Here is a 15,183-nt window from a genome sequence, read left to right as displayed (position 1 = left end):
TTGTTCTTCTCCCATCTTGTGCCCTCCACATGCTTGAGATCCTCCAAAACTCTGCTGCTTGTATCCGAATACACACATGGGCCAGAATTTTTTGCTGAGCGGGTGGGCACGCACCCGACCTGCTCGAGCCTAAAATGACGCGCGATGACACTAGGTGAGCGTCCCGACATCTTCGCGTATTCACCCGATAGTTCGGTCAGTGGGCACACCCACCAACAATTAACAGGCCTATTAAGGCCGTTAAAGTCATAATTGAATGCAATATTTTGCTGCCGTCCAACCTTACGGTTGGCAGGCAGGAGAATTGGCTGGGCGGCCTTCGGATTTTTTATGAAACATATTCCATGGGCAGGATGAGGTTACCAACAGGAATTAAAAATAAAATAAAAATGTTTGAATCTCATTTATAACATGATCCTGCTCATGTGACAGAATCACATGAGGGGACATGTTTTTAATATTTTTAAATAATTTATTTTTAAAAAATCTTCAGCTCCCTGAGGTAGCTTTGTGCCTTCAGGGAGCTTTCTGTGCGTGCACCCGTGCGCATGCGCAAACCTCTGCGCCCTCCCGCCCCCACCCTGGCAGCCCTCAGTGTTGCAGCACGCCATTCACGCTGGCTGCCCGTTAATTAGCCAGCCAGCGTGAAATTGTGGTCGGGGCCGACAGGCAGCGGTCAGTTTCGCGACTGCTCCCAGGCCCGGCCACCCGCGCCCGTCTGACAAGGTCAAAGTCCTGCTCGTGGTTCTGCTCACTTATCATGATAAATGGGGAACCTCACTAATTGCACCCTCCAAGTTGTGCTGGCCCATAGTTGTGGTGGTGCTTTCAATTATAGTGAGAGTTGTGGGGTTCTGTGAGGGGTTTTATTCTGGGCCACGACAGTGTTGTCAGGTAGTTGTCAGCATTGTTAGGTTAGAGTCAGTGTAGTCAGGTTGCACTTTCTGGCCTTACACAGGAAAACAATAATAATAGATTGCTACAGCATTGCTTGGCTTGGACCAAGAGTAAACATGTAACAGGTTGACTGGCAATACTTACTGATTGGTGTATTAGACCCTCTATCTTGTAAAGGAAACTAGTGGATAGTTTCACCTTAAAAGCTTATTAAAGTTTGACATCTTCCACATCTGATCTATTTCAGGTTGTACTGGAAGTGCATAGTGTTGATCAGCCCCTGACAAACATGTGCACCACTGGGAGAGTGCCAAATTTGGCAATTCTCTTCTCATCTACCTCATTATGCAGCCTCTCCAATTCAACCATCAATTAGAAGGCTTTGGCTGCTTAGCCCCTTCATCTGGTTGTTAATTTTCCATTACCTCTCCTACCTCATTTAATAAACTCTCACCATCAAGCGTTTACAGGATGACCCTAGAAAAGTTGACAGGATTGACTCTACCTGATTTTGGTAACTCAAAGCAACCAACATATTTCCCCAATGGGTTTAATAAAGGGCTAGATTTTGAAGTAGCACCCTAACAGGCAAAAAAGGGGAGTTTCTGCCCATGGGTTTGGCTGTAGCAATTATTGGATAATCGTAGTGGAACAAGAGACTAACACATCCCAAGAATTTAACATGTATAGGAAGATCATGACTCATATTATCCCTCATTCAAAAATAAGTTCAGTTAGACCAATATTTCCACATAACTAAAGAGGGACAGTCAGCAGACTGGACTTTTGTCATATGATAGCTGCTCCCAATCAGCACCTACCATTTTTTTCATCACCAGTATTCAACACCTCACCTTTAACATCAGTATGTTTTTATCCTATGGAGCTTGTGACTTTCTGGGTTCTGGATAATGAGAATTCATGTTATTTAGTTGACTAATTAGGTCCTCCTTGCTCTACGAAGAGAACAAATTATAAGGACATTATGATTACATAAGAAAAATTATCCATTTATCATTACGTGTTTTGTGCACATGGACACTTCGATATAACTTAAATGTAAATGATAAATTTCATTATTAAAATGGTACACATCACTAGTTCTGCACAGCACCAAAACCATTCAGATCCCCTTCTGATATAAATCAGCTACTGTTTTACAAATTGAGTCACATCCTCCATGTGCCATTGACTTCAGCACCTGTTTCACATTCTGCTTTCCTACTGTGTGTCAGTTTAGCCTTTAAATTTAAAAATGGGCAGGGTTAAGCTCGGGTGATTCAATGCATGGAAATTCTTTCCTGAATGTATTGATTTTTCATCAAGAAATGCATAATGTAAGTTGCATATCCATAATCATTTCGTTTCTATGAACTTATTTGCTATATCTATGTGAACATCTGTCTACTAATCATGTGATATCTTTAAAAACTGTTCCTTCAGGTCCATATAATCCATGACATGCTACTTAAAAATAACATTCATAGCATATCTTTATAACCATCTTTAAGTCATGCAACCTCTTCCGAACCTCCAACAATGTCCTCCAAGCAGCTAACACCACATTGGCTCTTTCACTGACATAAAGCCACCTTGTTTACACATTTTGGAGGTTGCTATCTCCTCTCATTTCACCACTGATTGTATTGGGATTCTGGTTGGTAAAGTGGGTTTTTCTCAATTGTTGTTGAACCAGTAAGCAAACTAAACTATAATATGAATTGCCATTAACTTTTTATTATAAAACACTGGTTTGACCTCAACTGGAACATTGTGTCCATTTCTGGGCACCACACTTTAGGAAGGATGTGAAGGCATCAGAGAGGGTATAGAAAAGATTCATGAGAATGGTTCCAGGGATGATGAACTTCAATTAGATAGATTAGAGAATCTGGGACTATTCTCCTTGAAGAAGAGAAGGTTGAGAAGAGATTTGATAGAGGTATTTAAAATCGTGAGGGATCTGGGCTAGGTAAATAGGGAGAAATGTTCCCATTGGTGGAAAGATCGGGAAACAGGGGACAGTGTTTTAAGGTGAAGGACAAAAGAAGCAATGGCAACTTGAGGAAAAGCTTTTTTACGCAGTGAATGGCTCGGATCTGGAATGCACTACTTGAGAGTATGGTGGAGGCATATTCAGTCATGGCTTTCAAAGGAGAATTGGATCATTATCTGAAAAGGGAAAATTTGCAGAGCTACAAAGAAAAGACAGAGGAGCAACATCAAGTGAATTGCCCTTGCAGAGAGCCACCACAGATACTGCCTCCTGTACTGTGACCATTCTATGATTCTGTGACTAACTAACAGTAGTATGAATGGTTTATTGTTACATGCATGTCATGATTATTCATTACTACCAACAGCAATAAGTTTTTCAAAACAACAGATTCCAGCAACTTCACTAGTTGATCATTAATCAAACTGAAAACAGGCAACTCTGCCTTTTAGTACAATTTGCAGAAAAATACAGGGGAAAAATATAGTCTACAACAGTCTGCTCAAAATGCAAAAGTACTGAGCAACAGTTGCTTTTGAACATTTTCGTTGGCTGAGTAATAGTTAATCTTCATTATGAATAGATCCACGGTGAGTTTACTGTAATTACAATTCTTTATTTTGAATATCTTTCAAAGATTCAAAGAAATCTCCTCCAATCCGATATCTCATTTAACACCAAGGTGGAATACCTCGATCTCTGCAACATTGCCCAACAGCTCTACTACATCGTGCCCCCCACCCCAGCCCATGCTGAAACAGTCATCCATACTTTAATTACTTTAAGATTTGACTTTTTGAATGCCATCCTCACAAGCCATCATGCCTCCTTCCTCCACAATCACTAAGTGATCCCAAAATTCCACATACTTCCCAAAGTTGATTTACTAAAGAACATGCACATATCCATACTTTATATATCCTTAATCCCGCTGAAGCTCAGAGCAAAAGTTGTACTTTGACACTTCATAGTGGAAGGAATGTTTTTGAAATGTCTGTAAAATTAGACAATAATGTAAGGAAGAAGCAAGCATTGAATGCTAATGAGGAGGTAAATACACATTGGGGTATATTTAATTTTTGGATGGCAGGTCGGTGGAAAGTTCCAGTCTCCTTCCCTTTCCGGTTACCTGCCTGTTTTAACCATCTATTGGATCTGGCAGCAAAGAGAACTTCTTTCTCTCAATTTTTTGTAATTGACTTTCTACAGACATCCATTACAAACACAATGACTGACATAACTATATTAATTATGGGGAGGATTTTATGGAGCCTGAAAGAGCAGGAAACATGGTATGCAGGGTGATTGAATTAGGTGGGAGACAAAATTTCAATTTCCTGATGTTGGGTTGAGATGCAGATATTAAGTCAGCTGCGTGTTTGTGATGTGTCAGACCTCACACACTCCTATGGCGGGTTCCCACTTGTAACTCATTTATATGCCATGGATGGTCATTAACGTAAAACTTTTTAAAATTACCTTCAAATGTAACAATGTAATATGAAATATTTACATGTGAAATTTAAATTTGAAAAACTTTGTGCTACTAATAAATCTTATGTTAATGGCAATGGAGCTGTGCAGGAAAGTTGTGGCCGTGATGCAGAATCACCCTGTTTTTCCAGGGAATGTTTTATAGCCTGCTTGTACCTACTGCATTGTCAACTGGTGGTGGGTTTCGCCACTGAAAAGCTTCCCTTGCCACATGATCTCACGTGTCTCCCCGCATGCTGCCAACACTTTCAATCATAATTGTAATTACATGGGAACCCGCAAAAAGCAAGGGAGTGGACGTGGTGTCCACTTCCAGTTCCGCCATCGGAAATGGTGTGCCACAGATTAAAATTTATCTTCAAGTTAAAGTAAGTAGCACATGAGAATCTTTTAGCTGGTGTGTTTAAAGGTGGCATGCAATGGTCAGCTTTGTGTGGTTGTGTCTGAGATCAAGAGTTTCCCTTGCTGAACCATGCAGTACAAGGGAAGTGAGCAGGAGATAGGCAGTTTGCATGGAGGCTCAGGACCAGCAAAGGTAAGCAGTTTTGGGTGGCGGAGGTGGGGATATGGTGTGGAGTGGAGTCGGGGCATGGAGCAGTGGAAGAGGAATCCAAGGGAGGATAGAGGATGGGGTCAGGGGCATGGAGGAGTGGAAGACAGAAAGGCCTGGTGTCCTGGGTTTGATGGTGGGAACAGTCAGTCAATATAACATAAGATCATAAGAACCTAAGAACTAGGAGCAGGAGCAGGCGATTCAGCCCCTCGAGCCTGCCCCACCATTCATTACGAACATGGCTGATCTCATTTCAGTCTCAACTCCAGTTTCCCGCCCTCTCCCCATAACCTTTCAACCCGATACTAATTAAAAGTCTGTCTCCTCCTTAAATTTATTCAGCGTCCCTGCATCCACTTCATTCTAAGGCAGTGAATTCCACAGATTCACGGCCCTTTGAGAAAAGTAATTCCTCCTCATCTCTGATTTAAATCTACCACCCCTTAGCCTAAAACTATGGTCCCTCATTCTAGAATGCCCCACAAGGGGAAACATCTAATCCACGTCTACTTTATCTATCCCCTTTAGCATCTTACGTACCTCAATTAGATCTTCTCTCATCCTTCTAAACTCTAGCAAGTATAGGCCTAAACTGCTCAATCTCTCCTCATAAGACAAGCCCCGCATCTCTGGAATCAATCTAGTGAACCTCCTCTGAACTGCCTCCAATGCAACTACATCCTTCCTCAAGCAAGGGGACCAAAGCTGTGCATAATACTCCAGGTGCGGTCTCACCAATGCCTTGTACAGTTGCAACAACACTTCCTTATTTTTATATTCTGTTCCTTCAGCAATAAATGCCAAAATTACATTTGCTTTCCTTATTACCTTCTGTACCTGCATACTAGCTTTTAGCGATTCATGCACGAGGACACCCAGATCCCTCTGCACTGAAGCATTCTGAAGTTTCTCTCCATTTAAATAATAAGTCGCCTTCTTATTCTTCCGACCAAAATGGAAAACCTCACACCTATCCACGTTAAACTCCATCTGCCAAATTTTGGCACATTCACCTAACCTATCCATATCCATTTGTAAATTTCTTATTTCTTCATTGCAACTTACTTTCCCACCTATTTTGGTGTCATCTGCAAATTTAGCTATAGTACCCTCTATCTTGGAATCCAAGTCATTAATATAGATTGTAAATAGTTGGGGCCCAAGGATCGAACCCTGTGGCACTCCACTAGTTACAGCTTGCCATCCAGAAAATGACCCATTTATCCCGACTCTCTGCTTTCTGTTGGTTAGCCAATCCTATATCCAAGCTAACTTATTACCCCTAACTCCATGTGATCTTATCTTGTGTATTAATCTTTTGTGTGGCACCTTATCAAAGGCCTCCTGGAAGTCCAGATATACTACATCTACAGGATCCCCTTTATCCACTTTGCTTGTCGCATCTTCAAAGAACTCTAGCAAATTAGTCAAACATGATTTACTCTTCATAAAACCATGCTGACTCTGACGGATTGCATTTTGACTTTCCAAATGCCCCATTACTACTTCCTTAATTATGGACTCCAACAATTTCCCAATGACAGATGTTAAACTAATTGGTCGATAGTTCCCTACTTTCTGCCTCCCCCCCTTTATGAATAAGGGCATTATATTAGCATTTTTCCAATCACTGGAACCTTTCCAGAATCCAGGGAATTTTGGAATATTATAGCCAATGCATCCACTATCTCTGCTGTCACTTCCTTTAAGACCCTGGGATGTAGGCCATCAGGTCCTGGGTACTTGTCACCCTTTAATCCCAATATTTGCTCAGTACTTTTTCTCTAGTGATGGTGAAATCTTCTAAGTTCCTCCTTCTCTATACCCTCTGCACTACCTGTTACTATTGGGGTGGTACTAGTGTCCTCCACCGTGAAAACTGAGGCAAAACATTGATTAAGCGTCTCTGGCATTCCTGCATTCCCCACTATTAACTACCCAGTCTCATCCTTCAAGGGACCAACATTCACTTTAGCTATTCTCTTTCCTTTTATATACTTGTAGAAGCTTTTGCTATCAGTTTTTACATCTTGCACTAGTTTTCTTTCATGATTTACCTTTACTCTTTTTATTATTTTTTTTAGTAACCCTTTGTTGATCTTTAAAAGTTTCCCAATCTTCCAGCCTGCCACTGACCTTTGCAATTAGGTATGCCTTCGTTTTTGCCTTTATGTTATCTTTAACTTCTTTGCTTAGCCATGGATGCTTTTTTCCCTCTTACCATCTTTCTTCCTCTTTGGAACATATTTTTTTACTTGGGAGGAATTGAATATCTCCTTCAATAACTGCCACTGTTCATCAACTGTCCTATCTTGTAGTCTTTCTGCAAAGTCCACTCGGGCAAAATCTGCCCTCATACCTATGTAGTTACCTTTAGAACCATTGAACCATAGAACACTACAGCACAGAAAAACAGGCCATTCGGCCCTTCTAGTCTGTGCCGAAATATTATTCCGCTAGTCCCATTGACCTGCACCCAGTCCATAACCCTCCAGACCTCTCCCATCCATGTATCTATCCAATTTATCCTTAAAACTTAAGAGTGAGCCCGCACTTACCATGTCAGATGACAGCTCGTTCCACACTCCCACCACTCTCTGAGTGAAGAAGTTCCCCCTAATGTTCCCCCTAAACCTTTCCCCTTTCACCCTAAAGTCATGTCCTCTCGTGTTTATCTCTCCTAATCTGAGTGGAAAGAGACTACTCGTATTTACTCTGTCTATACCCCTCATTATTTTGTAAACTTCTATCAAATCTCCCCTCATTCTTCTACGCTCCAAGGAATAAAGTCCTAACCTGTTTAATCTTTCCCTATAACTCAACTCCTGAAGACCCGGCAACATCCTAGAAAATCTTCTCTGCACTCTTTCAATCTTACTGATATCCTTCCTGTAGTTAGGCGCCCAGAACTGCACACAATACTCCAAAGTTGGCCTCACCAATGTCTTATACAACCTCACCATAACATCCCAACTCCTATACTCAATACTTTGATTTATGAAGGCCAGTATGCCAAAAGCTTTCTTTACAACCCTGTCTACTTGTGATGCCACTTTCAGGGAATTATGTATCTGAACTCCCAGATCCCTTTGTTCCTCCACACTCCTCAGTGCCCTACCATTTACTGTATATGTCCTACCTTGGTTTGTTCCTCCAAAATGCAACACCTCACACTTTTCTGCATTAAATTCCATCTGCCATTTTCTGGCCCATTTTTCCAGTTGGTCCAGATCCCTCTGCAAGCTTTGAAAGCCTTCCTCGCTGTCCACAACGCCTCTAATCTTAGTGTCATCTTTGTTTAACTCCAGAACACTAGTGTGGGACTCAAGCTTCTCGCTCTCAAACTGAACTTGAAATTCTAGCATGCTATGATCACTCTTCCCTAGGGGATCCTTTACTATGAGATCCTTAATTAATCCCATGATTCTTTGGTGCATTCACACACTCTGTCCCTTCCTTTCACTTTTTGGTAACAATCAGCCTCGTCACTAACCTGCACTCTTACCCTCTCCTTAAACTTTGATTTTTTATATTTCCATGCAACTGAACCCTCCCCCCACTATTTAGTTTAAAGCCCTATCTACAATGTTAGTTATGCGATTCACCAAGAAAATGAAGGACCTAAAGGGCAGTGTTAATACTGTCCAAATGTGTGTCCATCTAGGGTATTGGCTGGCAGATTCCTTAGAGGGCTTTGAGTTCATCTACAACATTTCAATTACCCTGCTAAAAGTGATCTCAGACAATGTTCTTTACACTGCATAGAATGGATGGCCTGCTGAAACTGCAAGTTCAGACATGTCCCACAGAGTAGTGAGTACAACACTGGACACTAACTTAAATGTTCAACAAAGAGTGAACACAAAAACACAACATTGTTTCTTCCAAATAAAGAAATGTCTGTAATTGCCCTGTAACAATCAATGCATGCCAAACATGGGGTATTCCAATCCATGTAGCTCTCAGGCTAAGCTAATCTCAACAAATATTGATGGTGCACAAATGAATAAAGTGAAAACAATGTAATATGAAATATTTACAAGTGAAATTTAAATTTGAAATATTTTGTGCTACTAATAAACCTTATGTTAATGGCAATGGAGCTGGGCAGGAAAGTTGTGGCCGTGATGCAGAACCACCCTGTTTCTCCAGGGGACTGTTTTATAGCCTGCTTATACCTACTGCATTGTCAGCTGGTGGCGGGTTTCGCCACTGAAAGGTTTCCCTTGCCACGTGATCACGTGTCTCCCCGCACGCTGCCGACACTTTAAATTTTAATTGTAATCATATGGGAACCAGCAAAAAGCTAGAGAGTGGATGTGGTGCCCACTTCCAGTTCAGCCACTGGAATGGTGTGCCACAGATAAAATACCGCCCTATGTTTTTTCTCACCCTGCCTCTTATAAGAACTCAATCCCTTCATCCTGTTTTCTCCATCTCTGCCACATTTTCTCTAGTGACTATACTTTCTACATCAAACCTTTTGAAATGTCTTCCTTTCTCTTCCGCCAAAGTTTCCCCTCTGCAGTGTCTGTTGACTATGTTTGTTCCATTTCTCAAACTTTGACCCTGTCTCATCCCCCTATTCTTACAAAATCAGGGCTCCTTTGTTCTCTACTGCATCATATCTATTGCTTTCAATATGATTCCCGCTACTAAACACGTTTTTTCTCCCTTTCTTCTTTCCAAAGGGACCAATCCCTTTATGATACCTTTATTCACTCTTCTAGCTTCCAGCTATCCTTCCCCAATGTTTTCCCATGCAATCACAGGAGATGAAACACCTGTCCATTACCTCCTCCCACATAATTGCTCAAGGTCCCAAGGTCTCAAGCTCTGAAGAAGAGTCATATGGACTCGAAACGTCAAATCTGTTTCTCTCTCCACAGATGCTGTCAGACCTGCTGAGTTTTTCCAGCATTTTCTGTTTTTGTCTCAAGGTCATTTATTTGATTCAGTTATTCAAGTGCTTTCCCTTCAGAAAAATATCCTGAATTTGCTGACAGCCACCACTGGCAGGTCACAACTTAATTCACACGCAGATAAAGGGTTAGGTAATATAACATATCGTTAGGGTCCAATTTTGGTTTGGAGAAACCAAGATCAGGGTTACCATGATGTTGCCTCTTTCTCTATTTTTCTATACTTTAACGGTATGTTTTTGCGTATGTTGACCTATCCTGTATTCACCTACACCCACCTATAGTTTAGACATTCTTTAGTTCTTTTTATATATTGCATCAAGTCACAGGTCTATTTTATTAATTTCCTCTCTGAGATTGCTGTATCAGTTGGTTCTTTCTCCCTCCCCCTTTTATTGAAATGCCTGCTTATCTCACAGTTTTCAGTAGATTTTTCTCTTTTCAAATGCTAACTGGCCTGCAGAGTACTTAAGTTTTTTTTTGTTTTTATTTCAGGTGTATGACATTTGTAGTTTTTCCTTTTCATTTAAGAGCACAACAATTTTTTTGTTTTATCATTTTCCTATCCAGTGTTAAACCCTAAACGTCAAGTATAACTAACTTGTTCCTATAAACAAAACTGTAGGCACATTACTTGTTAATTATCACAAGATTTCACACTGATGAAGACAATTTGTTACTTTCACTGAGAATTAATTATGGTAATTAGAGGGATGTATTTAAGACCCTTTGAAGTAATTTCAAGAAGTCTTTGGAAACTTTAAATGAAATCTTCTTCTTAATTAAATCTTAAATAACTGCTGTTTTAATAAATAAAAGCAAAACAGCACAAACTTTACAGTTTGTGACACATATTCAGTTAAACTTTCCCTTCTATTACTCTATTGCTGATGTCTGTTGTTTCAAAAAACTCTTTACAGGGAAGCTTCATGAATTCACCATGGGTCTAGCTAATATAATGGGGACAGTGACTGCTATAACTACCATGATGTTATGTGTCAGATCGAATGGTGAGTCTATTGCACATTGATTATTTATTAATAACCTTTTACTTAAATATTTATGAAAGAACAAACTTGCATAGCACATCACAATGGAACTTTTAAGATGGAACTTTTAAGATGTAGTTGCTGTTTAATATAGGGTAATTACACAAACAGCAATGAGAGCAAATAGCTAGATTACCTGTTTCACTGACATTGGGCATACATTATCCCCTACATTACTTTGAATAGTGTATAGGGGATCTTTTGCATCCAACAGTTTAACAACTCACTGAAAGATGAGCACCATAAATGGCACAATAGTCTCTTGTTACTAAACTGGATTACATGCCCAAGTTACGAGAGTGGGGCTTGAAAACACAACCTCCTACTCAAAGGGAAGTGCTACCACTGAGCCAAGACCTGTAGTTTCTCCTCAGTCAGTGATATGAAATGATTGTGAGAAAGAAATCTAGTTTTATCTAGCTGTTTTGGGAATTTAGGTCAAGTTGGAAAGCAAAGGTTGTTGACAATTAGAAGTACCAGCACAAAAGGCAGAAAACTGCAACTACAGCAACTAAAGGGGAAAAAGGGAGGGTGAGTCTGTTTTCTGCTTCACTATCTGCTCAGTAAGTTAAGCATCTTGTGACAGCGTTAGGATCGTAAGAATCTGGTATGTGAGGTCAGCATATTTCCAGGCCCAGCATGCAGAATGTCCGTCTGAGATATGATAAGAACTAAGGCAAACATCTCTCTATCTAGCATTGAATACTACTGCAGATGGCTGCAAGATAATTGTGCAAGAGGTGCAAAAAAAACCCAATAGAAGGAAAGCCAAGCTTAAATTAGGCAGAGCTTAGAATTTTCAGGGCGATTTGTGACACCGATGACATTGACAGGAAGATTGATCAGCTTTGCATCATGGGTGCACATACTGAGGTTGTCTGGCTTATACTTGTGTATGTTATACATATGTGTTAGTGCATTACCTGTAGTTGGTAGTGACATTTATGTTTAAGTAGGTTACTAAACTATATCTTGTCCAGCTACAGAACTCTTTCTTTAATCAATATCGAGTGGACCAGTAAGATTAAACCACTCCACAATGAGACTAGCCTAACAAATGACAAGAATTATACTACAAACACACTTGAACCAGTTAGTAAGTGATAGTTCTCTCTTTCTGAGACTGGAAACAGAAAACTCGCAATGATGAGTAAAGGGCACTTGTTCTTGGATTAAGATGATTTATTAGGAGAGCCAAGTGGAGTTCTTTTTAACATATATGATATAAGCTTGTCATCTGATTGTTGAGTAGAAAAAATTCCCCTTGCATAATCCTGTCACTTAGTGCCTTGATGAACTGAAACAAACACAAGAAAGAAAACCTGCAATGATCTCAACATACTCATAGATCTTATTCAGAAAGGCCAAACCTTAAGTGTTTTACTGTAATTTCTTTTAGTTTCAGGTCTGTCTGTCATACAGTGTCCTGGTAAAGTCCTGGTAAAACCAGCTCCTGTTTTCCTGGTTGGCTCCAACATTTCGATCACCTGTGTGTCTATGGGACAGAACTGCGACATCAATGAATTTGAACTGCATAGAGATAAGAAACTAATACAAATGGAGCGCTTTAATAAAACTGCTGCACACCATTTGATGATCAATGTTACAACTCAAGACTCCACAATATACTGTTACATTGAGTGTGTGGATGGGGCTAAAGAGTTAGTGTGTGTAGCAAGTCTTCAATCTGGCTGTAAGTATTTGTCCCAAAAAATATCATTGCCTAATGTGATCTCATAGTTATGCACAAGATGACTCTCCCTTTACATTTCCTTTTCTGCCTGGGATGAAGCACTCAGTAGTATAACAGATATTGGTAATTTTAAGTCTTAGGACCCCAACTTGAATGCAATAATGATGCTTGCACTTGATCCAGGCAGGCACTGGGCCAGCAAATTGAAGGCACTGTGCAATATGGTGGGAGGAATCCAAGCTGGAACAGGACAGTAAATGCAGGAAATGTGGTAGACTTTAACTCCAGGAATGGAATGGGTGGACAGTGGATAAAAAGCAGTCTGTCCCCGCTAGCAGGAGGCCAGTTCATTTTGAAGGTTGGGTTTCATTGCCACGCAGCCACCCGATTGGGCATCTTGCTGTCACTTACTGGCTCCTGACCAATACAATATCTGGCAGCCCACAGTACAACAAGTAGGTCTGGGTAGAGCCAATCATGGAGGGTAGGGGTATTTCTGGGGCAGCAACAGCTTACATTCTACTTATGGAGCCCAGAGAAATACTCCTGCACCTCCTTGTGCCACAAAACTATTGATTTATTTATGTTTTTCTTTTCAGCGTGTCTTTTAACTTGGTGGATTGCACAAGGACCATGGTCTGTCCCAACACCCATCAAAATAATGTTAGAAAGCTGATCTTTGTACTGTAATGAGGCTCCAGCCTGATCCAGACAGGTTCCTGAGCTGTCCAGTGAAAGTGCCCAGTAAATAAGATGGTGTAGTGGTAATAGGGTGGTAAATAGCACACAATGATTTTAAATCCACTACTATCCCATTTTCACTGGAAGTGTTGAGTTAAAATCAGCTCTTGCATATTACTAAATCACCAAACACAACTTCCTGATGACTTATTCCTTTTTCATGCTGTTTAAAAGTAACAAATCCTGTCAGTATGAAATCATTGATGAGAAAAATGAAACTCTGTAGGTTATGACTAAAAACATTGGAAATTACTTTATGCCTCCTTCATATTGCGCAATTAAAGTGCAAGAGCTTCTGACTCTGGTCTTTGACTCTAGATGTGGATTTTCCCAACGCTGGAGCAAGTTCACCAAGATCAGCAGTACCAGAACTATACTGCTGGTCAAAAGGAGCCGCGGAAGACTACCTCTGATTTATATTCCAACACTGCAACTGAAATGAGAGGCTCTCATTAACACCCTGAGGGGATTTGATAGGCTGGATGCTAAGAGGATGTTTCCCCTTGATGGGGAGTCTAGGATTAGGGGACATAGTTAAAAATTAGGGGTCTTTCATTTAAGATTGAAACGAGGAGAATTTTTTTCTCTTGAGGGTCATTAGTATGTGGAATTCTCTTCCCCAGTAGCAGTGGAGGCTGGGTCACTGAATATATTCAAGGCTTGAGTTAGGCAAATATTTGATCGACAAGGGAGTCAAGGGTTATGGGGTGCAGACAGGAAATTGGAGTTGAAGCCAGTCAGATCATCCATGATCTTATCAAATGACAGAGCAAGCTCGAGGGGCCGGATAGGCTACTCCTGCTCCTATTTCTTGTGTTTTGTGTTTTTGTTATCTCAAATTATGTCAGGATTTTAACATTGTTGTGATTTTTATTGTTAGATCCACCAGACCAGCCGAAAGACCTGATCTGTATTTGGAGACATAACAATATGACATGCACGTGGATAGCAGGAAAACAGACATTGCTGGAAACATATTACACCGTCCATATCCAAACGTGAGTGAGAATTTAGACATTCTAGACCTGAAAATGTGCAGGCTAGCAATTCTAGCTTATGTTGCGTACCTGCCTGTTCCTTTTTTTTACATTCATTTATGAGATGTGGGCATTGCTGGCTAGGCCAGCATTTATTGTCCATCCCCTAATTGCCCTTGAGAAGGTGGTGGTGAGCTGCCTTCTTGAACCACTGCAGTCCATGTGGTGTAGGTACACCCACAGTGCTGTTAGGGAGGGAATCCAGGATTTTGTCCTGGCGGCAGTGAAGGAATGGCAATATATTTCCAAATCAGGATGGTGTGTGGCTTGAAGAGGAACTCCCAGGTGGTGGTGTATCCTGATGATACGTAATATAGTGTTGGTGGTCAGGTTGAGATGGGCGCTATCTGCAATCACCTATCCTGCCCCAGTATCTCTGCTGTTTCTATGTCAATAGCCTTGTTTGGGTGGCGGGAATGAAGTGTAGTTAGCTCTCATTGAATAGACCCTCAGTGACCTCCCTTACATTACAGTCCCTTGTATTACATTGTATACTATTTTTTTGGGTCCTTAACAATAATGTAAGCATTGCACTTCTGGCTCATAATGAGCATGGACTTCCTGCCGCCATATTGGAGACCTAGGAGATCATTTAGCTCCTAAGAACAGGTCTCGTGTAGGTAAATTTCTGAGTCATAAGAAAGTATTGGACAAATAACAGCCATAAATACTCCTTAATTCTCAATGGTGATCAAACAAAAGCCCAAAACTGTGTTCCATGCAATATTTTATCATTTCATCCATTATTCAACTGGCAGAGATATGGGAGTTGGATTTTCTTTTGTAACATTAACTATGTGG

The 15,183-nt window shown here is 40.7% G+C and overlaps 1 protein-coding gene across 1 annotated transcript in view; it reads left to right on the top strand.

The window, feature by feature from the left end:
• Positions 1–15,183, top strand: part of LOC144692674 (interleukin-23 receptor-like) — a 52,834-nt gene that overhangs the window by 10,009 nt on the left and 27,642 nt on the right. Inside the window, exons 2-4 of the mRNA XM_078561769.1 lie at positions 10,783–10,872; positions 12,311–12,604; positions 14,226–14,343. Of these exons, the coding sequence (XP_078417895.1) occupies positions 10,803–10,872; positions 12,311–12,604; positions 14,226–14,343 (482 nt within the window). The 5' untranslated portion in view covers positions 10,783–10,802. The remainder of the gene's footprint in view (positions 1–10,782; positions 10,873–12,310; positions 12,605–14,225; positions 14,344–15,183) is intronic.

This window comes from Cetorhinus maximus, chromosome 17 (genome assembly GCF_964194155.1).
Source record: "Cetorhinus maximus chromosome 17, sCetMax3.hap1.1, whole genome shotgun sequence".
In the NCBI taxonomy this organism is placed as follows: domain Eukaryota; kingdom Metazoa; phylum Chordata; class Chondrichthyes; order Lamniformes; family Cetorhinidae; genus Cetorhinus; species Cetorhinus maximus.
Note: the sequence above shows the minus strand (reverse complement) of the source record. Positions and strands in the feature narration are given on the sequence as shown.